The sequence below is a fragment of the Camelus ferus genome, chromosome 19, assembly GCF_009834535.1.
Source record: "Camelus ferus isolate YT-003-E chromosome 19, BCGSAC_Cfer_1.0, whole genome shotgun sequence".
Lineage (NCBI taxonomy): Eukaryota > Metazoa > Chordata > Mammalia > Artiodactyla > Camelidae > Camelus > Camelus ferus.
Genome location: NC_045714.1, coordinates 13,811,041 through 13,838,644, shown reverse-complemented (window position 1 = coordinate 13,838,644; position 27,604 = coordinate 13,811,041). Strand labels below are relative to the sequence as shown.

General features: G+C 58.8%; 1 protein-coding gene across 5 annotated transcripts in view; it reads right to left on the bottom strand.

Annotated features, from left to right (window-relative positions):
- The window catches only part of CDH4 (cadherin 4), a 465,344-nt gene that overhangs the window by 49,241 nt on the left and 388,499 nt on the right, over positions 1–27,604 (bottom strand). For all 5 annotated transcript variants that reach the window (XM_032461481.1, XM_032461482.1, XM_032461485.1 and 2 more), the window contains 3 exons: positions 18,935–19,090; positions 15,820–15,964; positions 2,937–3,109 (listed from right to left, as the gene is read on the bottom strand). In XM_032461481.1, the coding sequence (XP_032317372.1) occupies positions 2,937–3,109; positions 15,820–15,964; positions 18,935–19,090 (474 nt within the window). The remainder of the gene's footprint in view (positions 1–2,936; positions 3,110–15,819; positions 15,965–18,934; positions 19,091–27,604) is intronic.

Below are 27,604 nucleotides of genomic sequence, written 5' to 3'. Positions count from 1 at the left end.
GCCCAGGTCGGGGCAGGCGTGAGGGCTGGGCAGTGTGGTGGTGGGGGGGAGGGAGGCAGCCGCCAGAGTCCGTCAAGTGAGGGGGTATCTCATGTTCTCCTGGCGGCCTCGGAGCTGAGGCACCAGGAGCAATCCTCAGAGGCGGGGACACCACCGTCTCCTTCTGTGGCCTCGGACCCCGTGCTCACATTCGTTCCCAGGGAAGGGCTCTCTGGTGGCTGAGCGCTGCAGCTCCCACTGGGGGGCGCGAGACATATTGCAGTGCATCCCTGGCAGGCTGGGTGCCAGTCACACAGATCCGACCCGATGGCTGGCCTGGCGGGGCCCTCAGATGTCCCGTCCCCCTCCCCCGATCTGCAGGCCAGACCTCAGGGAACTTGCCACCCGTAAGCACCCCTCCAGGCTCCCCCCATCAGGTGTCACCCACCGCGGCACCGAGGAGGAGGGAGACGCACGCTGGGCTCTCAGAGAGGTGCCCCGTCCCCACCTGGGGCCCAGAGCGGAGCCGGCGACCTCAGGGTGATTGCCAGACAGAGCAAACCCGAACAGTGACCCCTCAGTTAAATGTGAACTTCAGACAAACGAAGGGTGACTTTTGGTACAAGTATGTCCCAGGCAGCATTGGACATACTTACACCGCACGTGACCCGTGCTTGTCTGAGGCTCTGATCTAGCTGAGCACTCTGGGTTGCACCAGCAGCATGGAGCCCCTCCCGAATGCCCTGGGAAGGGTTAAAAGTCCGAGTTGGGTGGGCAGGCAGGCGGTTTTAGACGCATTTCAGGGACGCCTCCTCCATCTTCAGGGCGGCCCACACCTCACCCAGGCCACACTCACGTTCCCATTTCTGAGATGAGGAAATCCTCCAGGGCTAAAGAGGGCTGGTCATTGTGGAAGGAGTCGGGGTGCCCACGGGGGCCCCAAGGCCGGACGAGGCCCAGGATTCATGCCAGTTGCCTTGCACAGGGTTTAAAAAAATGCCCACCTGTGGCCTTCCCTGATGTCTGCTCCACTGAGGCCCTGGGGAGGGCGGGCGCGCAGACACTCCCCAGGCCTCTCCAACCCTCCCCTCGCTCCCCAGTGTGCGTTGTGCGTTCTGCGTCCTGCTGGCGTCCAGAGTTTCCAGCCCTAGCACAGGGAGGGTGCCGGCCCTTGGGCAGAGCCTCTCTTGAACTCCAAGACCCTGTGAGCCCGTGACCGCCGACCCCCCGCAATTGGGAGCCCCTGCAATCCTGACTTTCTCGTCTGGAGAGGAAGGCATCACCTGAATTCTCCTCCCGGGGCTTTGGAGGCTCAAGCTGTGATGACTTGCAGGACACAGCCCCCAGCCTGCGCTGACCTCCGTGGGGCCCCTGGGGAGCCCCGGGGGCTGGGACAGGCTCCGCGCACGGGGAGCTCAGCGCGCACGCTCGCAGGAGGGTGGAAATGAGCAGCGGACTGCCCGCGAAACGCAGGCAGCATTCCTCCTCCTCCTGCTCCTCATAGGCCAGCTGGCCTGTCTTCCATCCGGCCCTCCCTCCACGCCTGCCCGTTTGTCGGTAAATAACAGCAAACCAGGACCAGCCTCCACCCGACCTGCCTGGGGAGGCCACCCTGGGTCTTCGGAACCCGCAGCTTCTCTGAGCTTTCCCAGCGGGGGAGCCTCTCCCTCCTCTGCAGACTTCCAGAGGGGTCCTCTGGGGGCCGCCCCCTTCTCCTCTAGAACAAGGCCCGACATCGCCAGCCAGAGCTCCCGGCAGCGCCGGGTGGGCAGAGCGCGGCCCCTTAGCTCACGCAGCTGAGCAGGCAGGGCTCTCTGATCTGGCCGGGCCACCCCTCCCCGCCTCCGTTTCCCTCAGGTCAACTCATCCTGCGCAGGGCCGAAGCCCTCTTTAGGGGTGGTGGGTGGCGGAGGACGGCGAGGCTGTGCGGGGCCGGGGGCCTCCAGGGCTGTGAGACGACACACTTGTCTTCAGGCCTCCAGCTCTGGCCCTTTGCTATGACAGCCCTGGGACCCTCCTACAGTGTCCTTCTCAGGAGACAGGGCCGGGGGCCGCCCTGAGCGCCCCTGCCCCCACGCCCAGCGCTCTGGGACGGCGCCCACGCCACTCCGTTCTGAGCCACGCCGCTTCCTGAACGTACTTGTCTTGTTGAGGATTCTGCCTTGCCTGTTTGTCCCTCCTGCAAAGGGAACCCCACGTGAGCAGGGACCCCACTCGTGGCTGTCTCCCCAGCTCCCCTCGGCAGCTCCTAGCACCCAGTAGGCGCTCAGCGAAGGTTCTCGGTACAAAGGAGGAGCCTGCTGGGTGGTATCTGTGACTGCTTGAAACAAGTCAGGTGTGTGATGAGCAGGGGTCAGGAAAAGCGGGTCTTGGTCCCAAAGAGGAGAAAACATGGTTGATTCTGTCAGCTCCCAAGGCTCAGAGCAAAGCCACCTTCTCTGAGAAGCCTCCCCTGACTTCTCTATGGTCAGCTCAATCTTACCTGCTCACAACGACTTGTGCACACAATTTACTGACTACACGTGTGAAGCACTGCACACACGTGACCCGCCGCACTCACATGTGACCCGCCGCAGCACGCCCACTTAGGTTCTGCCCCCCAGCCTGGCCCTGGGGGACCAGCTCCACACCCCCTGTGCCTCATGCAGCACTTCTGTCCACATTTGCTAAATGAGGAAGGAGCACGCAGGGCATTTGCTCCTGTTCAGGGGTCCCCCTGCCAGAGCTCAGCCTTGACCCTGGACCTCAGACAGGAGTTTCCTGGGAGCGATCCTTCCAAAGCTGACCACGGAGAAGGATGTGTGCGTGCATGTGTGAGAGTGTGTGAGAGCGTGTGTGTGCGTGTGCACACGAGCACATTCAGGCACAGGCTCTGCTCACACCACGCTGCTCTCCCAAAGGTGTGAGAACGGGCTATGGGGGCGGCCGCGCCCCCCCAGCCCCGGCGCCCGCCTCACCTCTCGGTCCAGGCCAGCCGCCACCGTCACGATGTCCCCGGTCTCACTGTTGATGGTGAACATGTTCTGGGATGGGCTCTGGGGGGTCTGGGTCACGATCCGGTACCGCACCATCCCGTTGGCCGTGGTGCTGTCGTCCGCGTCGTTGGCCGTGACGGTCATCACGTAGGTGCCTGGAACAGAGCAGCTCACATGGGAATCTCCGGCCACGCGCTGCCGAGCCTCCACCCAGCGCAGGCATGGCCCGCTGATCACACATCTCCCCGAGCCTGGATGGGGCGCCCGCCCTTACCCACACCAGGCACTGGAGCACACCTGCCCCTCCCACCCCACTCGCCCCCTACAGAACCCCCGAAGGACGTCTTCCCGAGCCCCGGTCTCCCTAAGTTCATCAGTGAGGGGAGGACTGAGGCCCTGGGAGGAGGCAGCGCACAGGGACAGAGCCAGCTCTTCCAACTCAAATCCTGGCTCTCTCTCCTGAGCGGCGTGGCCCAAGGTGCCGCCGTCAGCGTCTGCTGGGGCTGCAGACCCCCCGGGGGTGTGGGGTGCGGGGTGCGGCACGGCTGGGACTCGGCGCAGGTACAGAAACGGGGCTGGGTGTGGCGTGTAGTCAGCACACGAGGAAGACACATGGTAAACTGACTTAGAAGAGCTTCGTCAGAGGGGATGCTGCATGGGGGTGCAGAGGCAGACGGAGTAAATTTGGGGTGCGTGTGGAATGCATGACCTCCTGCCTTTCAGAGCCGAGGGGATGGGGATCCACCCAGGTCCTCCCTCCACTCAGCACCTGTTTGCTGCCCACGTTCCAGGATCGAGGTCTGTAAGGGGTGCCGGCACACCCCGCTGCCTCCCGAGAGCAGCACTTAGAGCTCCTGTCCGTTCTTCCCTACGTTGGGAGGCCCTCGTTGGATTAGTTCATCCCTCCCCCTGGACACAGTGATCGGTTCAGTGATGGGCACTTTACCCAGTCGGAGCCAGTGATCACAGGGGAGGCATTTGCTGGGATTTCTGGGAAACCAACATGCTGTCCCTGCCACTGGACTTGGTTGAGTCAGCATGTGAGCCTGGGGGCTGTGGTCCCTTTGTGGCCACAAAGAAGGAAACTGAAGGACAAGGCCATCTCAGAGTACACAAAGCCAAGAGGGCCTCAAGTGACAAAGTCATCCTGGGCAGCCCCTGGATCAAGCTTCACCTGAAGCTGTTACCTATGTACTTAAAAAATTAAGACTTTTCCCCTAAAGACAGTTTTAGGTTCACAGCAAAACTGAGGGGCAGGTACCCCACAGACTGTCTGTGTCCCTGAGCCAGTGCAGTCTCCCCCCTGCCTTATGCCGTGTTAGTTTGAGTTCTTGTCGCTTGCAGCCCGAGTTCTGAATGGCCTGGCTCCGAGCCCTGCACCTGTCACTGGAGTTTCGGGCGTGGGGCCTTGGCCTCGACCTGCACGTTTGTAGTTCAGCTCCTTGTTCCAGGTTGGGGACGATGTGCTGTCCAGGGCCCACAGGGCCATAGGGAGTGCAGGTGCCATCCTTGACCGGGCCCTTTCTTGGCGGGGGAGGTGCTGGCTTCAGTGGAGGCTGAACTGGGCTGGGGGTTTGGCTGTGCAGCTGGGCCTCCAGGCCTGAGGACCGAAGCCCTGCTGGGGTCCCAGGTGGTGAGGGGTGGGGGGTTTATTCATCCAGCACTTACTGGGCACCTGCCCCGTGCTGGCACGGTGCTGGGAGCTGGGCAGACTCCGGTGGAGATGCTTAACGGTGAAGGAAGGGAATCCTTTTCAAATCTGACCAGCGCCTCTCACTGAGCATACGTGTGTGCAAGGCAGGTTCTCCTGCCTCCCGGGTCCGACCCCGCCGTGCGCAGTGAGGGCCCCGGTGTGTCTGACTGGGAAGCTGCTTTCACGTTCGGCTCTTACTGAATGAAACTTGTTCACGTAGACGCACGTTACGGAAACTGAAAGGCAGAAATCTACGCACAGGGCGCCGGTTATCCTGTTCTCATCCTCCGAGAGGGATGGGCTCAGGACCAGGCTCCTCACGCTTGAAGGGCCGGCAGCTCCAGGCCCCACCCCTCCCTGCTCACTTGCTCAATCCACAGATTTATATAGTTTTTCTTAAAATATAACCCATAGATCAGAAAATTCACCCTTTTAACACGTTGCTCGCCACATCCCCCAAGTCTGGCTTGTGTTGTGTTTCCTCAGGGGCGCCGGTCCATGGTGGGCAATCAGTGTGTCACTGTACACAGTGTGTTTTAGTATATTCACAAAGGTGAACAACTGCCAACAGAATGCATCTGGTTCCAGAATATTCCACCCCCCCAAAATAAGTCTGTATCCATGAACAGTCTCTCCCCTCCTCCCCAGCTCCTGGCTACACTCACCTACACGCTATCTGTAAGGATTGGCCTCTTCAGAACACAGCCTATAAATGGAACCACACACTAGGTGGCCTTTAAGTCTGGCTTCTTTCACTGAGCCTGTTTCTTTTTTATGGCTGAATAATATTCCACTGGGCACAGGGGAGACTCAGCCCATGGTGACCTAGCGCTTGCTGTGTGCAGACACCACACTCTGTGCTCAGGACAAAGCAAAGAGAACCGCCAGATGGACGCACTCCCACCCCTGAACGTGCTCGTCAGGGGAGACAAGCCAACAGCAGAGACGTGGGTCTTTGCAGGCTGTGGAAAGCGCTTTAAAGGGAGGAAGACTGCAGGCACGCAATGGTGAACACGCAGAATGAGCAGGCGGCGGCTGCACTATGGAGGAAGCAGGAAAGGCCTCTCTGAGAAGTGAGGGTGTGGGGTGGGGACGGGAGGGGGAGGGCTCTGGGCAGAGGGGCAAAGGCCCTGGGGCAGAGAAGAGCTCTGACTGTGTGAGGAACAGAGAAAAGGCGCAGGCGTGGAGGGGGCAGGAGACAGGCTGGACCCAAGGTGAGGGTGCTGGACTTTCTCTAAGATTCCAGGGAAGGCCAGTATTGCATTTTCACCAGGAGCAGGGTCAAGTCCACATTCCACAGACACGCGCAGAGCACACGCTGCAGGGGTTCCGGAGTCCTGGGGGTGGGGGGGCAGCAAGGATCCCAGTCCATCCACTGGACTTCGTGGAGACTTGGCTGTAATCAGACCAAGACAACACTGTGCCCACGAGGACGTTCATTGCAACACGTCTTTATTAAGTGTCTTCTAGGAAAAAAAATACCGAATTTCAGCTCTGAGAGCCCTAGAAAAAAACTCACCAAAGACACCCAGCTTACTCCATGCACTGGATGGTCTCAGAGCTTTGTGCGCAAACCCGATTTTAATGAAGTTAATTATCAGGGGAATTTCCCCAGAGGCATTAAGTATTTAAAAGAAATCCAGGAAGCTCTGTGTTTAGCAAACGGTGGACTGTGTTACTTTAAACCAGCCTTCCTCCTGAGGAAGGCTACGCAGGCCGGACGCCCCGCGGAGCGAAAACAGCTCTTCACAGCCCCCGGAGGGCCGCCGGGGGCGGCCGCAGGGAGAGCCCGGGCCGCCTCTCCTCGCCAGGCGTCGGCTGGGTCCCGACGACTCGGCTCCTGACGGCTGAAGCGCTCCGTGGGGCGCTTGTGGGGAAGGGGCGAGGACACCGAGCTCCGGGCTGGAAGACCGCCTCGTCCTCGGGTGGGACGCAGAGGTGCGGCGGGGAGGGAGGGTGAGCGGAGACAAACTCACACCCGGGCGCGGCCCTCATCAAGGCGGCCGGGCCCTGCCAGGGGCCGAAGTCTGTCCTCTTCCAGAGAGACAGCCGCGGCCTCGCGTCACCTCCACCGCTCTTCGCGCTCAAGACGCGCCCCCGGGTAGCCGGGCGCGCAGGACGCCAGGCCCGAACCGAGCGCAGAGGGGAACGGGCGGCGACGCCCGGGCCGGGCAGATTCCTGAGGCAGCGCTGCCGGAGGCAGGCTCAGGAACGCCGGCCAGGCGGGCCGGCAGGGCCCCCTGCGCACCCCCGCGGGGCACCCGTTCCGCCGCCCGCTCCCGGCCCGCAGCTCCGGCGGGCGCACCCGAGCCCCCCGCCCCGGGGGGCATGCTGGCCGGGCCTGTGGGCCTGACGCACGGCCTGGTTGTTCCCTTCTTTCCACATCGCCGTCGGGGGAGGCTGTGTGAGGGACTCTGACGTGCCACGAGCGTTATGTCGGTGGCCCATGGTCTCAGATAAAGGGGTCACTGATCCCTCCTCTGCTAGCGGAGTGGTCAGACGAGGTGCGTAACCAGGAAGTAGGTGACACCAGATGTGACAGCTGGGAGGTGGCTGAGTAAACTGTAGCATGTTCCCGCCACGGAGTTCTTCAAAGCCACGAAAGATGATGTGAAAGAATATTCCGTGGCACTTGAAGTGTTCGTAACGTCCGCAAAACAGAAATCAGTCGGGCTTCTAAGCTGTGTTCGGTGCGACCCCAGCCCTCAAAATGACCACAGTGCTCGTGCACGAGGGGTCGTCCGCAGACGTGCTCGGTGGCGACCTCCGGGCGGCAGGCAAGACGGGACGCTTTGGCTTTTTCCTTTGCGATTTTCTCTGTATCTTCTGAGTTTCCTCCACAGAGTATCGCTTGATTATCAGAAAGTAAAATGTTACTTAAAAAGGAGAAAAAAAGAGATAAGGCAGCTGATGGGACTTTTTTCAGCCTTAATCACAAGTTAGGCTTTTCTCAAAAAAGACAGATTCTGAAAACCTGGCTGGTCTGCGGCCACCAGTCTGTGATCAGGTGACCAGTGGGTGCCCGAGCGCTCTGAGCCCAAAGGCCAATGAGCAGGGTTGCCATGCAAAGACCCCAGATGGAGTGGGAGTGTTCAGGGCCCTGGAACTGAGCGAGGGCTCAGGGACTGTCACTTCCTTCCTAGAACGGGTGTGGGAGGACAGGGCAGAGGCAGAAGGAACTCCTCTCTGAGACCTGGAGAGCTGCCTGGAAGAGGCGGTGTCCGCTTCTGCCTAGGCGTGTGTCCTGGCTAACCCGGTGGGCGCTCGGGGACACCTGCTGGCCTGGGGGCCCAGCGCCAACCTCATGCACCCTGTCTCCACCCCCTTGCACTGTGTCCCTCCTCAGTCTCCTTCTGACACTTGAAGGCACCCCTTTCTGAACCGTCCAGCAAGCGTTCAGCAGCCACACTGTGTCACCTGTTGTGAGCAGGGCCAACCCCTGTGGGTCTGGGAAGGCATGATCCTGGCACCGATGTCCCCGTGGACCCTTTGCCTTCTCCAGCTGGGCAGGTCTGGTCCACAGGCAGCCCCGATGCCGTGGTGCCTCTGTGGAGACTGGCTGGGACCACCGTGGGGAGGGAGCGATTCGGCCACAGTACCCGGCTGTGTGCTCTGCGTCTCTGGCAGCGTCTGTGGTGATGTGGGAGTTAAGTCTCACCCCCGCCTCCTGGGCTCCAAGAACAAGGAGGAAACCACCCTTCCAGGGCTTTCTCTGGAGGCCTCCCCGGGCTGCTCCCCGGGTGGAAAGACTTGAATGTTTCCGAACAAACGAAACTGAACATCGGGACTGTGTTTTCACCTAAGTGGGCGCACCGTCCGCTGTCCCAGTACACCGGGCACCTTTCTGTTCGTTGCGCCGGCAGGAATGGGGGAGAAGGCAGAGGCTTGGTGCCTCCGAGGAATTCGTGTACAGACACTGCCATGAGCCTTAAAGGATTAATTTCACAAGCCTTAAATTGCAGTTTAATTTGAAAACTAATTCAGCCCCATAATTGGCTTTCTGCTCAAATCACTGAGGCTAAAGATTTAAATTCTTAATATTCAGATGACTTTCAAGTATCTGGCGCAATCTGTGCATTAGCCCGTGGCATTAGTCTCAGGGGGACCTCCGCCAGCACAGGAATAAAATAAATAAATACACTGGCGCCCACTAACGGAATGATCTGCTTGAGCAAAACCCCTGCGTTACATGGATGAAGGTTTCCTTGACTTCATTTGCAGGATGTAGATTTCCCTGCTATTTAATATTTCAAAGAGACATTAATTTCAAAATTTATAATATAGGCCTTCACGCAGTTACAAGGGGTTAGGGAAGGCAGGAATTCCAACTAGAGCCTTTTTTAGTTAAAAAATAATAGATATGGAGGTTTGAGGAATGCCATGGGACTGGTCTGGCCGCCTCCAGGCAGGAGGCGAGACAGCAGCTCTGGTGGAGAAGGTTGGAGAGGCTGTCAGGAAGGATGCGGACCCATGGCGGGTGGTCCAATTGTGAGAACAGAGCCCTGGGGTCAGTCCTGAGTCCCTTGAGAAGCTTCTTGTTTTCTGAAAATCGGGGGCTGGGCAGAGTGGCGGGAAGTGCGTGATTCAGGGAGTGGGTGGGACGAATGCGGACTGGCCTCTCGTCCTGACCTGGGCTGAGTCACGCGGCCTCAGATGCTGCCGGATGCTGGGGCCTCGCTGCAGGCGTGGCCGGCTTCTGCCTCCTACTGCACAGGTGCAGACCCTCCAGGAGGCCTTCCCAGAACTAATCACTGGGCATCCTCAGAGCTTCAGGAAGCAGGGCTCCGATGGGTTCTACGGTGTGGGTCCACAGTAGGGTTCCTCACAGGCTCAGGATGAGGCTGGGCCGTCACTGAATCCCACCCTTGCTCAGGGACATGGTGGTGATGGAAACAGAAGGGGTCTCTGCCCCACAGGGTAGCAAAGTGGCAGTGATGACAAACTAACTGGACGAGGAAGGAAGTGTTGACAAAGGACTCTGAGGGCAGGGAGGGGCTACTGGTGAGACCGGGTGATGAAGACACCCTTGGAGATGGGCTATGTGGGCTGGAGGAGGAGAGGAGCCAGGTGCTAGTGACTAGGGGAGGACGTCCATGCTGTGGGCACAGCACGTGCAAAGGCCCTGAGGCAGGAAAGACTCCTTGCACTCCCAAGGGCCTGGGACACGGGCTTCTCTGCCTTTGCCAGGTGTGCAGCCCCTACCCGTCGTTAGCACAGACCTGGCACACCTACTTTTCGGTTCCTCAACTGGAAGACGGGCGCCCACCCGAGAGGAAGGCACTCACACACAGCATGTGCCTTTCCAGGGGAAAGTACCCATGCTGCACACTGCTCTTCTCCCCTCCTCCTTCCTCCTGCCCGATAGTGGATGTGATGCTTGGAGCTGCAGCCATCATCTTGTGACCTTGTGGTCAGAAATCAGAGAGGGAGGCAAACAGCACAGAGACGTCGGCCCATGCTGGCTTCATGCTCCCACCCAAACCACTACTTGTCCCCACTGGGTTTTCTGTGGCTTGCAGCCAAATGCACCCCTGACATGGGCTGGAAAGGGGAGGCAGTTCAGCACCGTGGTTAGAAGGGCAGCTCACGAGCCGGGTCCCCCGGGCTTAAACCCTGTAACTGAACAGGACCCTCGGGGGCCTCCTGGGACAAGCCCTCCCCTGCATCCTCTGCGTGGCTCCTCCCTGAAGCACCCAGATGGCAGTCTCTGATGCACATTTCCTGAGCTGCTTTCCAGAAGCTACACCACCAAGTGCGAGAAATGAACGCCTAGGTGACCACGAGCCCCAGACCCTCAGCACCTGAGGACGGACGACGTTAACCGCCTTGTTACTGCAGCATCAACCAGTCAGAGACTCGTGCGCAGCTGATCAAACACCCTGGGACCACCCCCGCACCCGTCCCTCACTTGGACTTTAAGAATGCTTTGCTGAAACCCTTTGGGGAGTTCGGCGTTTTGAGCACAAGCCGCTCATCCTCGTCTGGCACCTTCACAATAAAGGCTGCACTTTCCTTCATCACAACCTGGTGTCAGTAGATTGCCTTCGCTGCGCGCAGTGAGCGGCCTGAGTCTGGTTGGTAACACCTGCTGGGCACCGGCTGTGCCCCTCCGTACCTGTTCTAGCCTTGGGTCCCTCGTGGAAGCGGGAAGACGGGAGTGCCTGCGTCACAGGCGTGCTCAGGACGCAGCAGGTTAATCCGTGGGGGTCTTAGAAGAGCTCCCGGCCCCTAACGGCCCCAGGTAGGGGTGGCTGCTGTGTTCCTGCCTCGGCCGCATAATCAAATCGTCAGCCACAGGTGTGCCTGTTGCAGGGGGGCCCGAGGCCTCGGGCAGGGGAGTGGGGCCTCCTCCCGGCCGGCCAGGGTCTGGAGCTCGGGCAGGGCCGGGGGGCAAGGCTGTGGGTTCTCGAGCTGCAGGCCTGGCAGTCCAGCCGCTATTTTTAATCTGTTGCTCCTCTTTCTCAAAGAGGCCAAGTTCAAAGGAGCAGAACTCGGCCTTTTAAAGATAGGCTTGCACACCAGAGGCCACCCAGAGGGGCTTCTGATGAAGGAAACAGCCAGCCCTGCGGCGAGGCACCTCTGCTCCTTCGTGCAGGCCTCCTGGGTCTGAGTCCACCCTGGCGCGGGGCCCAGAACGCGGCTCAGGGAGCAGGACTGGCGGGGTGGGTGGGTAAGGGGTGAGGGGCTCTGACCTGATGGGGAGAAGACAGCTCGGTCTGCAGTGGCTCCCCCTGCCGCTTGGACCTGAGTCTGTTCCCAGAGGGCCCACCTTCTCCTCCAGGACTGCCCTCCGCTGCTGGGAGCTCACTGGCCCCTGGGGCGGCCCATGGTCCAGCCGGAGCCCTTGTTGAGGTCGGCCCTGCCCCTTCCCTCTCCTGCGCATCCTCCCTCCCTCCCTCTGCCCCGATGCCTCCTGGGAGCAGGGAGGTCCCAGAGAAGCACCTGCACCCAATCCTCCCCATCAGCTCTGGGAACTGGACCTCAGCTGGGCTCCCACTGGCTGCCCCACCCTTGGCCAGAAAACTGCCGTTGTTCAGACATGGCCAGTGGGGAGTTTGCGAAAATTCAGAAGAACCCGTGTCCGGGGTCTCGCTCAGCCGTCAGGGAGGAGGAGGAGGCTGCCCAGCAGACTAGCAGGATGACCCAGGAACGCTGGGACTAACATGATGGACAGCTGGTTTTAGGCGGGTCTTACGGTTCAGTCTGACCAAGGTAATTGCTGGAGTTGGGGGAGCGAGCACCTTGAACAGGAATGTCTAACCGTATTAATAAGTTAGCGCCCACTTATAATAACAGCATTAACGACAGCACAGGTGTCGGGGCCTCAGGTGGACACCCTCGTCTGACCCTCCGCTATTATTATTGTTATTTCCATTTTACAGATGACGTATGAGACCGTAAGTAGCTGGCTGAGGCCACACCATGCTACATGGTGGCTGGCCACACGGATTCTGAGAAGGGTGGCTGAGGGCCATGGGATGTGCGTGGCCCCACCCTGGAGGACACAGGTGACAGCCAGGGTCTGAAAACCTACTGTGCCCAAAAGCTATCTTTTCCACCCCACGTCAAGGCCTCCTGTGGAGCTGCAGTCACCCAGGCAGGGTGGGGCTGACAGGGGCAGACACACAAGCAATGGATCAGAACAGAGAACCCAGGAGAACCCAGGAATAAGCCCACAAACAGGCCCCACTGATTTCTGCCAAGGGTACAAAAGCACTTCAGTGGAAGAAAGACAGCCTTTCCAGCGAGCGGTGCAGGAGCACTTGGATGCCTGCAAACAAAGAAATGAGCCCACACTTAAGTCTCACACTTACGCTGAAATTATACAAAGATTAACTCGGAATGGACCACGGACGAAACATACAATGTGAAACTATAAAACCTTTAGAACAAAGCACAGAAGAACATCTTCAGGACCCAGGGCTTGGGGGCGAGCTCCCGACACCCAAGGCCAGCCCAGCCAAGGGAAGTGACAAACTGGCTTTCATCAAAATGAGAGTCTCGCTTCCAAAGACCCTATGATGAAAACCCAAGTCCCAGAACAGGAGAAAGTATTTACAAATCACACGTCTGACGAAGACCTTGTATCTCGAATAGATAAAGAATTCTCAAAACAGAGATGATCCCCTCGAGGGGGTGTACAGCAGACTGGGGGGACACAGAGCAGGGTGGCTACAAACATGGCTCTGCAGAAAGGATGGAGTTTGGAAAGGCAGGGGCGGTGTTTGCAAAGGGAACAGCGGGGCCCCCACCCAAGCAAAGCTTCCACGGTGGGAGGTTCGAATGCTAAAAATGACTTAAAAAAAAAAAAAAAAGACATGCTTGCCCTTCTGCTCTTTTTTGGAGAGTCCGATGGAGTCTCCAAGGGGCTCGCTGGCCCCTGGCCAGTTCCCATCCAGGATCTGGGGCAATGACCGGGAGGGCACAGGGGCTCTGGGGAGGGCCTGCAGCTGTGAATCCCAGCTTCAGGGGGCCCTGTCTGGGTGGGGACCACCGAAATCACCCAACCCACCAGCCACTGCTCCCACGTAGCTATTTAAATTCTAAGTACAATGAGAAGCTCAGCTCCTCAGCTGTATCAGCCACATTTGTGTGTGAGCCCATTCACCGCAGCAAAGCCAGAGAGGATTTCAGAAAACTGAGGGGGTCCTGGTGCTGGGAGAAGAATGCAGGGAGATGTGGGGTGGGACAGAGATCCCGCCCCAGGTGGCTTGCGGATGTCCCCGTGTGAACTACCCAAACTTTAGAAGGTTCCTATCCAGCTGAGTCAATATTTAACACATCTTTTCATTTGTTTTCCACTAGAACGTACATCTGAAACCCTTCATTAGCTGATCACGCTGGAGAATAATGACTAATTTCTGGCGGTAGTTTTTCCTTACCCCGCAAAGGCACTGTGGAAAACCCTTCCATTGTTGTAATTTACGGATGTAAGGGGGAAGAAATGGTGGAGACTGTTTCCAAGTCCCGGGAGTCCCCTGTCTGCTTCGTCTGGACGTCCTCTCCTCGCCCTGGACCAGAGCGGCCCGACGGCGGCTTCGTGCAGCTCCGTCTTGGGCTTTGCACAAAGAGGTGGCATCAAGTTCCTCTCTGAGGGCGGTTCTGGGACCAGAGATGGAGCCCGGGGGTCCCTGGGGGCTCCGAAGTCCGCCAACTTTTAGTGCAAACAGACCTGGACAGGCCTGGAGTGTACCGGGAGTAAAGGCCTTCTCCCGGCCCCGCCCACCCGCAGGCCCCGCCCAGACCCCGCCCAGGCCCCAGGCCCCGCCCAGCGGCCTGAAGGCGGCGCCAACCTCCAGGCTTAAAGGCTTATCAGGATTTGGAGGACGAGCCACAGCAATCTGTTGCCTCTGTTATCCTAACGGGTAAAGGCAGCTACACCTTTGGGAAGACTATCTCTATCGATTTGTTTTAAAATAAGACAGGGGAGGTCTGATTTGTGAGACCCAGGATGGTCTTGAGGATAGAGGACCTGCGGCTTCTGTTAACAGGAAAGCCCCCGTTCCCGCCCCGACGCCCACCCTCATCCACTCCTGGGAGAGCTGGCTGTTGGCAACGTCATTCGTTTTCCTTAGTGGCTTGCAGCTAATGTGGCCGCCCACCGCCTGCCCCTGCCCCTGCCTCTCAGGGGGCTGCAGAGCCCAGTCGCCCAAAGTCTGGCAGGAATAATGTCACATGCCGTTCCCTCCGCTGACACCGGGCTGGCCTCACAATTCTGAGAGACAATCAATCGTAAAGGCAATTCATCTCGTTGAAGTAGCAGCCCCCTGAGACGGAGCTATGACAGCCTCGCTGGTGGGGAAGCGATGATAAATGTTTGCTTTTGCCGCTCCCCGACCCCAGCCGGACACACGCTGACCCCTCCTCGGGTGCCGCGCTCCCGGAAGCCCTGTGTGCTGGGCCTCAGGTTGCCCAGACCTTCCCCAGGTCCTCCCAGGATGGGCACTGGCCCTGGAGCCGGGGTGGGGCAGCCACGACAAGGCAGGGCACCCGGTTACAGGGCATACGTTCACCCTGACAAGGAACACCTTTTACTGTGAGTGTGTTCCCAATGGTGCACGGGGCATAATTGCGCATAAAGATAATTCCCTGTTTATCTGCCTTCAGAGGTAACCGGAGTCCTACGTTTTAGTGGCAAACTTCTGGCAGCCCCAGCTCCTCTCACCCAATCCAAGCTGAGCATTTGTCCCGAGGATACCCCCGGGCTCCAATCAGGAGACTGGGGCTGTGCTTCTCAAACTCCGGCAAGTGCAGAAATCACATGGGGGGCTTGTCTGCCCAGACCCAGGGCCCCACCTGCAGCGTGTCTGAGTCAGCAGGTGTGGGTCGCGAGCTGTGTGTTTGTAAAGTGTCCCCAAGTGACGCTGCTGGTCCCTGAGCTGAGGTTCCTGCGTCTACTGGGGATTCTCACCCACACACACACCGAGGGGTCCAGGCTGCTTGCTGTACCTCCTCAGCCTTGAGTCTTGCCTTAGCTAAAGGGGAGAGGGCCGTGCCCACTTCTTGGTAGATATGGGATCCAGAGACTAGACACAATGAAGTGGTTATTATCATTCATGCTGGACAGGAGTCCATGGGAAGATGGCTCTTGGGTCGGCTCTGAGGGACCAAGGGTCTCAGCCACATGGCTCACCTCTTAGGGCTGGGGAGCCAGGCCCTCTCATGGGCTTCCTGCCATGCCTTGAGTCAAATCCTAAGTGTGCCAGGAGGCCTCCTCTCTGACCTGCTCCCTGCCCCAGGACCTTTGCACATGCTCTCTCCTTCTCCGGCCTCCCTCCCAGCAATCACACCAAATCCAGCCCTTCTCTGCATGCTGCTCCTTATCCCAAGTCAGCATTCAGCCTACATATCACCTCTGTAGAGAGGCCTTCCCTGATCTACAGCTGCCCCCATGACTCTCAATGGCCCTTGGGTTTCCTTCCAATCCTTGGATTCACTGCAATGACTTCATTCACTGGTTTTAGTGCTTTTCTCTGTGTCCCCGTCTGGACTGTGAGCTCCGTAGAGCAGATGTCCCTGCTCCCTGGTGCATGCAGTAGGTTCTTGACAAATACCCGCTACAATAAACACATCAGCGATGAGTCCCGCGGTGCCATCACAGTGGTGGGGGCTGCGGGGCCCTCCCCAGCAGTGGGGCCTCCCGCTCGCCGGCCCCTGCCCGCCCAGGCTCACCTGGCTTGGAGCCCTCGTCCACGGAGCCGTTGTAGACCTGGTTGATGAACTCGGGGCGGTTGTCGTTCATGTCGATGACGTAGATGTACAGGTCGATGGGGTTCTCCACCTTGTTGCCGTTCATGTCCACAGCGTGGGCGCGGAGCTGGAGCACGACACAGACTTGGTCAGGGCTGGCAGCCGCCCCCGTGGGGATGCTCCTGACCCTCAGTGACCATCAGCCTCGGGGACGTGAGAGCATGTCTCCTCGGACCCACAGCACTGGGGTGAGGTTGACACAGCTCCAGGGCCCTCAAGGGACAGCCTGGGGAGGGTGGGGTGGGCTTCGGACACATTTCAAAGCTTCTCTGAGCCTGGGTTCTCTCCTCTGTGGAAATGGGGAAGGTGGGCGAGAAGAGCCACACAGGGGCTGGAAGCTGACCTGAGAGCCCACACTGATGCCTACTCAGACCTGTCCCTGCACTGTTGACAATGGCAGTTCATGTCCACTGACAGCGGCTGCAGAAAACCCACGGTGCCAACTAGGGGTAGGGGCTTAAACTCCTGCTGCCAAGAGGTCAGGCCTGGGGGAAACCCAGGGAGGAGATGTGGGGGGCCTTGAACTTGGGCACCCACCGTGAGTCCCCTCTGTAGGCCGTTCATGCCGCGGCGTGTCTGTCCTTAGGGGCAGCACAGAGGGGAGGGGTCCAGGGGCCCTGGGGTGGCAGCCCCCGCTCTGCACCTGGGAGCATCTCCAAGGAGGAAAGGGAAGACGCCCTCGACTTGGGCTGGAAGGTCCGGAGGGGCTGCTCAAATGCACCCCTGAAATTTTGGATTTTTTAAATTCGTTCATTCATTTATTCATTCACTCAGTCAGTGCTTATCAGGGCCTGCCTGTGCCCTGGGCTACTGCCCAGTGAAACGCGGGGCCTGCCCGGGGGCTTCTCTGTAGAAGGGAAAGGCAGCGGAGGGGAAAGGAAGCCTATACGATGTATTCTGTGTATATAGTGTGTGCCGGGTGGGGCTGCAGCGACCTGCCGGGGTTGGGAGGAGGCCAGGGGGGGCCTCTCGGAAGAGGTGACATTGGAGCTGAGCCCTGAAGAAGGGGCCAAGAGGACAGCCAGCATGGGGCCTCTGTGGGGAACGTGGAGTGACTGAGCCCCTCAGACAGCAGTCGGGGCAGGAGCAGGGCCCTCGGGGACCTGGGGTTTCGATGGGGAAACCGAGGCTTGGAGAGCGGAAGGGATCACCCGGGTCTCTCCAGGACAGAGCTGTGACCGTCATGCAGGCGTGTTCTAGCCCACATCTCTCCATGGAAACCACGTTGCCCTCCAGGCTGGACACACCAGACCTCAGGATCTCTGCCGTCAGACAGCGACCAGCCAAGGGTGCCCAGAAGAGCCTGCGCTCCAGGCCTGCTGGAGGGGAGAGCGTCTGAGCTGGGGCCTCCGCACAGTCGTCCGCGCCGGCCACCCTGCCGGCCTCTGGGGAGAGGAGGCTGGGTGCGAATCCGCACCTGTGGCAGGCGCCTTGGCCCAACAGCCCTGAGTGGAATTCACCCTTGAAATAGTGTGTTTGGGGGAAGCTCGAGGCTGGCTTTACGGAGGAGGCGACCTGCGTTGTCCCAGGGAGACAGATGAACACAGATTCCGGGGAACCGCAGCCATAGAGCAAGGTGCGGCTCTGCCCACCTCCAGATAAGATCGGCTTGGAGCTTTGTGTTTAAACATCTCAGGGTGCTGTGTGGTTGTTTCAACCAGCCACCTGCCCCGTTGTCATCCGGTCCCCCGGTCCTGGGAACCCGGGTTGGCACACAGTCCTGCTGCGGGAGTCCTTCCCGCAGGCGGCCACGTGATCCTTCATCTCCTCAAAGGGCCATGCAATCATGCACCGAGCCAAAGGTCGAGAATGCTTTGGAAAAAAGTAATTCCAAGCTAAAATTAAAGTTATTATCTTCTAACTAAAGTGACACCTCTGGTTCAGGCGCTCTTTTTAGTGGCAGAAGCAGCCCCAGTGGAGGTAAGGATGGAAAGTGGCTGGCGGGGCTCTCCTTGTCCCACGGCTGCCCCACCCCCTAAAGTGGAAACAACATTTGAAGCGTCTGTTGGAAATCTCGGAGAAAAGAGCCCACCCCACCCCCGTCCCTCCCTCAGGCTGGGCTCACAGCTGGGAGTTTGGGGGGGGTCCCTTTTGGTGGTGGAGACAAGAAACGTCCTGCCACTTGCAAATCTGAGCATCCCGTGCAAAGTGAATTTCCTGCAATGCATTGTGCGCGCCTGCTGACGGATGATGGTCCCTCTGTATGCGGGACCCCATGCTCTCCCCTCTGGGTACTCGCTCCTCTCCCTGTCTTAACAGTGGGCCTGGGGGAGGGACTGGGAACGTTCCATGGCCCTGGAAGTCGCTTGTGGTGGACTCAAGATTTTCTTCCATTAACATCAGCAGCCAGCTCTCACCATGCGCTTGCTTGGGCTGGGGGCACCGGGCCGGGGCGCGCCAAGAACTCCACTCGCGCTGCCTCACCTCAACGTTCGCAAAAACCCGTGAGATTGGTATTGCCCGATCCCTGTTTTACAGACGGGGAAACTGAGGCTCAGGGAAATTAGGGAACTTGTGCAAGTTGTCAGTAGGCGGCAGGCCCCAGTAACAAGCCTTCATAAGGAATTCTTAGAAGAATCTTCTGGAGAATCATCTTGCAGAGCAGGCGGCGGCGGCTGGTTTATCTCATGCGTCTGCGTGCTCCCACGGGGCTGGTCTCACAGGCACCTGTGTCCGCGGTTCACCAGCTGGCTCTCAGGTGGGGCACGTTGTCCAGCCCCCCTGACAGCCAAAGGTGCCGAGTGGAACTCGGGACAGGACTGAACGGCACCCAGCGGGAGGAGCAGGGAGGACCTAAATCGGCCCCAAGGATGTGGGGTGCTGGCCCCAGGTGTGAAGGCTATGGGGGGGCCACTGTGATCGGGTCACGCTGTGTGGCGTGGTTGAGCTTAGTGACTGGGAGACCGACAGCTTCTGCCCTGAGCAGGGCGTGTGACACCCCGAATCAGCCGTCCCGGCATCTGGGTTTGCGCACCACCTCTCGCCCCCACCCCCACCCCCACGCCTGCCCTTAGGGGCCGCGCCCGCAGACACTCACGTGGTAGGAGGCGCGCTCCTCCCGGTCCATGGGCCGCGTGACGTACATCCGGCCAGACATGGAGTCGATGCTGAAGACCTCCATGGGGGGCTGGTCGGCGCCCACGCCGGTGACGCTGTAGCGGATGGGGATGTCATTGTCTTTGTCCGAGCGGATCTGGAGGGAGGAGCAGAGGGGCGGGAGGGTCAGGCTGCAGTGGGCGCGGGGCTGCGCTTCTGACTCCCACACTGCCCCCACCCCGACGTGCTCACACTGGGCCGTTCCCGGGTGCGCCGGGACCACAGCCAGTGTGTTGTTCACTCTGGGAACCGGAAGGGCAGTCAGTGGCCAGGGATTTACTGAGGGCCACCACTGCATGTCCAGTGGCCCCCCAGGTGTCGGGGAGGACAGGACACGATACTCCAAAGGGTCTGCGGGGAGCAGGGACACACGGCTGAGAGGGACGGGGATGGTGGCTAAAACGGCCAAGGAGCCACGCAAATGCTGCTCGTGGCTGCCACCCAACCTTGGGGAAGACCAGGGCGGGAAGCAGCTCACACCACGGAGTTAGGAGTGAGAGAGGCTGGGGCCCAATACGCTTGTACCCCTGAGTAGGAAGGCAGCAGGCACTTCTGGATGCGGATGCGCAAAGATGGAGAAAATGTTCCACCTCGTGGTCCTCCCAGCGAGGACCTCCAGAGCAGGGGCAGCCACACAACAGGCCTGGCATTTAGACACAGAAACTTAACTCTGGAAATTGTGGCCAGTGTGGTTACAGGACTGACTACGAACATAAAAGCCATTTTTACAGAAACTGTGTATTGTTCAAAAAACAGTTTAATGATGGTTATCTGGGTCCCAGATCCAAAGTAAGTTAGCAAAGACTACAGGCTGGAAGAAGAAGGGAAAGAGCAGAGAAAAGCACACGACTCCGTGTTATACGTGGGGTGGGGGGGGGCCGGCTGTGCAGGGACAGCCCTTCGCTCTTGACCAGATCACTCAGATGAATGTACGTCTTCGGGAAACAAAACAGACGCCAGTAGAATTAAACCTGCGATGTACGCCTCTCATTTGGGTAAAGCAAAGGCTCGCGCAAGGATAAGGGGTAGCTGACGGTCACAGACACCGTGTATGACCACGGACTTCTCTGATGGCGGGAAAATGCGAACCATCAGTGAGGTCAAATGAGCAGCCTGGCACCCAGCCGTGAACACACCTTGCACGCACACGCATGGCTGGGACAGGCTGCTGTGCACCGGAGACTGACACGTTGTAACTGACTATACTTCAATTTAAAAAAAAACTTCGAGTATACCTTTAGAAACTACAACTTTTTAGATCAAAGCCCAGGGGACCATGGCAGCATTTTGTACTAAAACGGACCATGATGAAAATCTCAAAAAAAAAAAAAAAAATTCCACAAACAAAAACTGGCCAGGACCTTTCACTAGAATAACGCAATTAAAACTTAACGATAACTTAAAAAAAAAAAAGACTTTCAGAAATTTAAAAAGCATCTTGAAGTGACCTTGGGTTCAGTAGGAATCAAAACAACTCTGAGAGGCTACGTGAGAACGTTAACGACAGCGAGTGGGCTACACGGGGAAACGTGAGGAGTTTGGCCAGACAGTGACTCAGAGCACAGCCTTAACTTTAAATGTTTTCATCATTAAAACAGGATTACAGCGAGTGACCTGAGCACTTAGCTCCAGAAGGAAAGACGTGCCCAAGCAGGACACAGCAAACACCGGGGTCGTCGGTTAAGACGAACGCAGAGATGTCTGAGTCTGAAGACAGAACACCTGGAGAACTGACAACGAGACTCAAGAAAACCCTTAAGAAAATAGGTGCACCCTTGGCAAATTTCAGAGAGAAAAATGAGACTTCTCTCTTCAGGAGAAGGACGTGAGGAGAACACGGGGTGGGGGGGGGTGTTTCCCAGAGCGTGTCTCTAAATAAGTCTTTTAAAAACGTTTTATTCTTTATATTTTACGCCAGCCCCATCGAAAATCCTGAGGAAACGTTATTTTTTGAAAACTTCAAACTTGGCCGGAAAAAAGAGCAAACCTGGACAGATCACTATTTCTTCAGCAAATTCCTGCAAAAAAGGGCCCCAGGGTCAGGAAGGTTCACCGAGGAGCTGTCTGGACGTTCTCCAGACAGAGGACACGAGAGAAACCGGGCCCCGGGTTTCCCAAATCCTCGCGGGACACCGCGCGCGGGGACTCAAGCCAGCCCCCCACACAGAGGCCGCGTGGTGGCCGCAGGGAGGTGCCAGCAGGCGGGGTGCAGCCCCAAGCCAGAGGGGCCCTGCCCGGCACGCCTGAAGGGGGGCACGCGGGCTGGCCTGAGTCCCCGTCACCAGCTCCCGCAGAGCAACCTCACGAGGGCCTGTGTGGGCCTCGCAGCTTTCGCTGAGCTTCTGTGAGCGGTCAGGCCAAGTGGGACGGGACCAGACTTCCTTTGCAGACAAACCGGTCTTCCTGTGATCATCTTTGGTAGAAATGGGGGTGACTGCACAGGGGAGAATCAGGGTTCGGTGCTGCGCCTGTGGGAACCCATCCTGTCCCTCGCCTTTGAGGTTTTGTTTTCTACCTGTAACTGGACTGGATCCAAATTCTTCCGGGTTCCTCAGAGATCCAGCTACCTCTCTCCAAACCAGCATTTCCAATTTTCTCCTGCCCTTCTGGCTTGGAACCACTAAGAACAAAACTGCCCTTTCCCCCAGAGCCCCAGCAAACTGAGGCTGGATGACGGGGCGTAAGCCTCAGGGATCCCCATGGCAGCTCGCGCATGGACAGCCTGCACGCCTGTTGCTGCAAGGATCCCCCCCCCCCCACTGCCGAAAGCTCCCCGGGGCACGTGGTGGCATCACCACAGGTGTTCAGGCTGCAGAAGAGGCTCTGCGCTCCTCGACTGGCTGGCTGCCGCCCGGACTGGAAGACTGGCTTAGCGTCTGCTCCAAACATGCCCTGTTGTTTTTCTTTGGTTCCACAGAAATGACTCTCACTCAACCTCAGATTGCTTGCATCCTTAGAGCCTGAAATGAGGCGCCAGTTCCACTGAACAGACCTCTTATCAGGACGGAGAGGGAGGAGCCGTCAGCCCGGCTTCCAGGCCATGAAACCGCTTGCGTGAGCGTCAGGCGGGGATGAGGACGGCGGACGGGCGGCCCCCACATGTGCCCAGAGGTGTCGTGATTGTTTCAGCTGCAGGCCCTGGAGAAGCAGCCGACGCAGGGCAGGGCCACCTCCTCTGAGCGCCCCCATCTGCCCGGGTACGTGTGTCAGACACCCCGCTTCCCCAGGTTTTACCAGCCGGGGAAGAGTTTTGCCCCTTTCCTGGGAGGGGGCAGCACAGCCGGGCAGACCTGGACCACACCTGCCACCTGCCTTCCCGGCCCCGTCGTCTTTGCCACAAGTCACTTCCTCTCCCCCAGAGGCCCACATCCGTCTCCCTCTTTCCTCTTAAGCAGCTATTTAAGCCTGAATTCTCAGCCATCTCGGGGAGCTGCTCGTTTTCCCTGGGTCTCCCCCATGTACACAGGAGGCGCACAGGTTCATAAACTTCTGTTTGATCTTCTCTTGTTAATCTGTCTTTTATTACAGGGGCCTCAGCCAGGAACCCGGGAGGGCAGAGGGAAACGTACTTTCCCTCCCCTGCACGCCCACGTAGGACTTCTCCCAGAAACTACGCATGGCTTTTCCTGGGCAATGTACTCCGGTGGCGCAGAACAGTCACAGGAGGGTCCCCAGGGAGGCGCCAGAGGGACTGATAATCGCCTGCTTCCCGGCTGAACTTGTGCTGCAGGAAACAGCCCCTCCCCCGGGAAACAGCCTCCTTAGGAAATTCAGCCCAACAGCGGGCAGCTTTTTTTTTTTCTCAGACTAGCGTTTGCTGTTTGCACACCAGCGTCGTCCCCACCCAGGTCCGGGCTTTGGGGTGAGGACACAGCCACCCCCGATGGTGTGACAGTGGCCCCCTCTGGATGGGACGTGGGACAGAAACGTCGGGAACTGGTGGGGAGAAGAGGGGGACGCTTTCGTTTCACGGGCATCGTGGAGGTCAGGGCCAGTGTCAGCCTGGCGCTGCTCGGGTGCTGGGCGGGGCCTCCAGAAGAGAAGCACACACACGCGCGCACACACACGTGCACACATACACGCACTGTCCGTGAGAGACGCCTGGGCTCCGGTTTCCCCATCTTTGCCCTCCTCTCTCTCCTGCCATCAGGCTGGGCTCCCCTGTTCCTTGTCTGCCCTGAGCACGACCACTGACAGAGGGGCTGGGCCCGGATGCCCCCAGGCTGCGCTCACCTTGGCCAGGGCCGCCCCACCTGAACGCGGGGTCCTGCCTCTCTGGTTCCCAGCACTGGGCATCCCAGGACGAGGCCTGGCCTGTCTTCACGTCCCTTCTCTGCCCCCTGAGGACCGTCCTTCAACCACGACTGACCAGCCCGGCCTGGGCGCCAAGCGGGGAACGCGGGGAGACACACACCAGGCAGGTGAAGAGCTCTCTGTTCCCGGGGTCAGGTCGCAGACGGGCGGTCCTCCCTGGCTGAGTGCCATTTCTTCTCCACCAAGGCTTGGTCGCCAGTGAAGTGGGCGGAGCTCGCAAGTCCAAGTGGATCCTGGGCCCCGAGAGCAGACTCCCATCTCAGTTGAGGGGAAAGGGGGAGTGAGTGACTGATGTGAAAACTCACAATGCTCTGCCTCCCAGGAGTGTGGAAGGTTCTAGAAAGGCTGGTGGGTTGGGAAGCTTGCTTTGCCTTTAGGTTAAGAGTAGAGCACTTGGGGGTCACAGGAAGCCCCCAAAGGACATTGGCCGAGTTGAACTGGATTGAGGCGGGTGCGTGAGCCCCTGCGGTCCTGCAGACAGGGCGGGCCGGGGTGGGGGTGTGGGACACGCCCGGCTCACCCAGCTGCTGCCTGCGAGCTCCCCGGGCCAGCCTGCCCAGCCTTCACGGGGAAATTTAACCACGAAACTGTTGAAAAGAACCCGCCACACATGGAAAGATTTTACTTTTCACAAAGAAATCTCATTACGCTCGGGCCCCCGGGCCGCGTCCCCCTAATGCTCCGGGTGCTGAGCAGCGGCGCCTTCTGAAATCCGCGCCGTGTGGTCTCCTGGCGCCGGCTCTCCGAGTGCCCGCAATTCTCCCAGAGTTTGCCGTGTTAGGAAGAAATACTGTGTGAATGAATTCACCAGATCAGAGGAGAGCAGTTTCCCCTTGATTTGTGTCTGGAAGATGAAAAAAACATCACAGCGGCGTCCGATAGGGCCATGAATAAAGAGCGGGGCCGGCACTTCCATTACCGTCTCGCTTTTACAACGCCACGGAGAATCCTGCTCTTTTGCATTTGTTATTAAAGGACGGAACAGATGGTAACAGGTTAGTTTAAAGTGATGTCTACATTAAAATAACGTATGGTGCCTGGTCATTGTGTTTGCCCGGGGACCCGCTGGGAGGGCTGGCTCCGTCCTCAGGAAAGGCGGGGTGGGGTGAAGGGTTCTGGCAGAATCTCCCCCAAGGAGGACGTATTTGCCTAATTTCAAATGAACTTGAAACTGGAGAAAAGTCACCATGTGTGGTTTTGAACTGCAAACACCTTGGTGATTTATTCCCAAAGAATGGCAGGGGAGGAGAACCCCGATGGACTCAGCAGAGAAAACCTCGCCTTGGGCCCTCAGGCTGGGTCCCCAGCCCCCCGCCCCCCGAGTTATTTCAACAGTGTCGCCTGTGCTGTGGTCTGGGCACCGCGTGGACAGGCAGGGCCCTGCCTCCAGCAGGTCGGACCAGTGGAATTAGAACTGTCTAAAAAAGTGACAGCGTCTCAATGCAGAATGACAAAGTGATGATTACGAAATGGGGAAGAGACAGGGCCTGCGAGAGGCTCTGGTCGAAGGACGTGGGGGCAAAGGGATCTTCGAGAAAGTCAGGTTAAAATTGAGTGTTCGGTCTCATCCACGGCGGTACACAATTCCTGCACATTCACGTACAGAGAAACATGCAGACGTACACACCACACGCACACGTATAAATGCACACACGCATCCATACACACGTACACACGCACACACACACAACTGGATCACCCCTCTCCTTTTTGCACGAAGCCTCCCGCACGCCGACGGCTATTCCGCATCTTGATGGCTTTGCCACACCACTAACGAGGCCTCCCGTGACCCAGTCCTAGTGTTTTCAAGCCTGAATTAGGATCAAGTTCTTCCACGAGGATGCAATCCTTCAGTGAAGTGTTTCAGGCCTTTCGCCTTGTCTGATATTAAACCTGGAGTTTCCCCAGGAAAACAGGTTGCAGCCTCTCATTTTGGTCACCTGTGGGGAGTTCTGAGTTGCCTGCAGCAGAGTGAAAAGCTCTGAATCGTGACAGCAGACGGTTGGCCCCCACCCTACCCCTGGGCCTCGCCGGGACGCAGACAGGCAAATCTACACTTGGCCGTGACCGCGGCTGGCCGAGGGAGGCAATTTTCTTTTAAAATTTGAGTCTTGCCAGAGCCCAGAGGTAAGAGCAATATTTCACCTAAACGCATTTGCAGCCTCCCCGCGGCCCCCGCCAGGCCTCATGTCAGGCCCACATGTGGGGACTTCTTGATTTTCACGCTGATAGAGAATCAGCGTTTTCTCAGGTTTTCTGTCTGTTCTGTCTGCTTTGCACAGCTGGCCGGCTCGCCTGTCTCCCCTTCCTCCCCGTCTCGTCCCTCCTCACTGCCAAGCCCTGACAATGCCCCACACCCTCTCCTGGGCCCTATCTGTCCCCAGGGTGCTGGCCTCGCACCATGCACACAGTAGGTGCCCAACAATCACTGAATGAATAAAGGAAATGAGGACCTGCTGCCTGGGGCTGTGGGCCAGGGCCACGGCCAGGTGCTTAGGGAGACCTAAGGCCGCTCTGTTTCAAACGTGGACCTTCAGAGACCCCTGCATTCATAGAACTGGCAGGAGTGAGAGTGACACCCAGGCTTGGGTCTCCGGTTGGGGGCCGTGTGACCCTGGGAACCTGGAGGCCCTCTTCCCGGAGGAGAAACATCTCTGAGCCCGAGGGAGGAGGCAGTGAGCACAGGGTCGGGAGGGAAGGCGGGGCAGGGGTGCAAACATCCCAGGTGGGCAGGGGAAGCTCCACCCAGCCCTGCAGCTACCATCCCAGGGGAAGGAAACAGCAGAGACACAGGAAGGAGGGGAGGGGAGTCTGGAGAGAAGGGGCCGTGGTTCTCCCTCTCCAGGGGGCAATGCATGCAGCCCGGCGCAAAAGGAGGAGGCGGGACGGCCACCCCCAAGGGTCTGCCCCGGCCTGTCTGTCCTTGCAGAAACGTCCGGAGGCCCTGGGGGGGGCTGGGGGAGGGAGACGAAATAGTTCTGCTCCAGAGAGGCCGCTGGGAAGGGGACCTGAGGGGTGCGGTGTCACCTGGTCCCAGGCTTCTGGCAGGAGAAGAAGGGGGCTTGGGGAGGGGTGCTGAGGGGCCGGCAGTGGGGTGGCCCACCTTCAGCCTGCTTGCCCCCGGGTCATCAGGGGCCTCCTCACCCATGTTAGGGCTTCCCTCCGTATGTGTCATTATGCCTTGACACCTGAAGCTGGCACAGAGCTCCCCGAGGAGACGGGAGCCCCTGGAGCCTCCACCCCGCACCCCGGGAATCCTTAAGGGACCATTAAAGGAAAACCCCAGGGTGTCAGCCCCCCCGACCACCCGGTCCAGCCCCCCCCGGCAGAGAGGCTAAGGGCCGAAGAGGGTCTCACAAGCAGTCGGGGGGCAGGGCGGAGTTCCCGGGTCCTGTCTTGGTCGCGCTGCCGTCCTAGGAAGCTTCGAAGAGCCGAAGGGGAGGCCGAGGAAGCCAGGCCCCTGGTGCAGACGGGAGGCTGGGCGCAGGAGGCCTCCCCAGGGTCACTCAGCTCCGCACCCGACACTCACACCCAGGTGCGGCTCTCACTCCAGCCGGCTCTGCGAGCGCGGAGGTCGCTGAAGGCCCGTGTGTTAAAGCCTCCGCGACTCTCAGGCCCAGGGTCCCCGTGAGGGGTTCCTTCACCCCTTTTCTCTTTGTTCATCGTTTTGCTCAGAACTTAACCACGAAACTAGACCACACGGCATCACTCAGCCCAGCTCCCAACCTCTGCTCTGCTGAGCACGCCGGCGCCTCGCCTAACCCCTTGCTTCTTCTCCTGGACTAAAAGGAGGAGGAGTGAAGGATGGAGAAGTTACACAACGCTGACTCTCTGCCCCCAGCTCCCCCTTGGTAAATCTGCAGGCGGACCCTGCGGGCAAGACAGCGCGGAGGGGCATCAGGAGGAGCCGGCAGGCCTGCACACAGCGGAGAAAGACAGAGGGCCCGACCCTCTGCCTTAATGATCAGCTGAGACCACTTCCCCCTTTACCCTTTAAAATTGCCACGGCCGAGCAGAGTCTTCAGAGCTGGTCTCTGGATGTGCGTCCATCCTCTCCCCAGATCGCCAGCTTTTCCGAACAAAGCACCTTTCCTTTCTATGGACACCTGCCCCCTCAGGTGTGGGCTTTTGAGAGGCGAGCAGCCGAGCCTGAGTTTGGCAGCATCAGAACCTCACCTTAACTGCTCTGGAGAGCGATCATGGAATTGCAGCCGAGCCCGATGTGTGTCACTTCAGCTTGCAGCCAAGTTTAGTTTAAAAGCACTTCGCCGCGGCGCTGGGCAGGCAGCAAGACCGG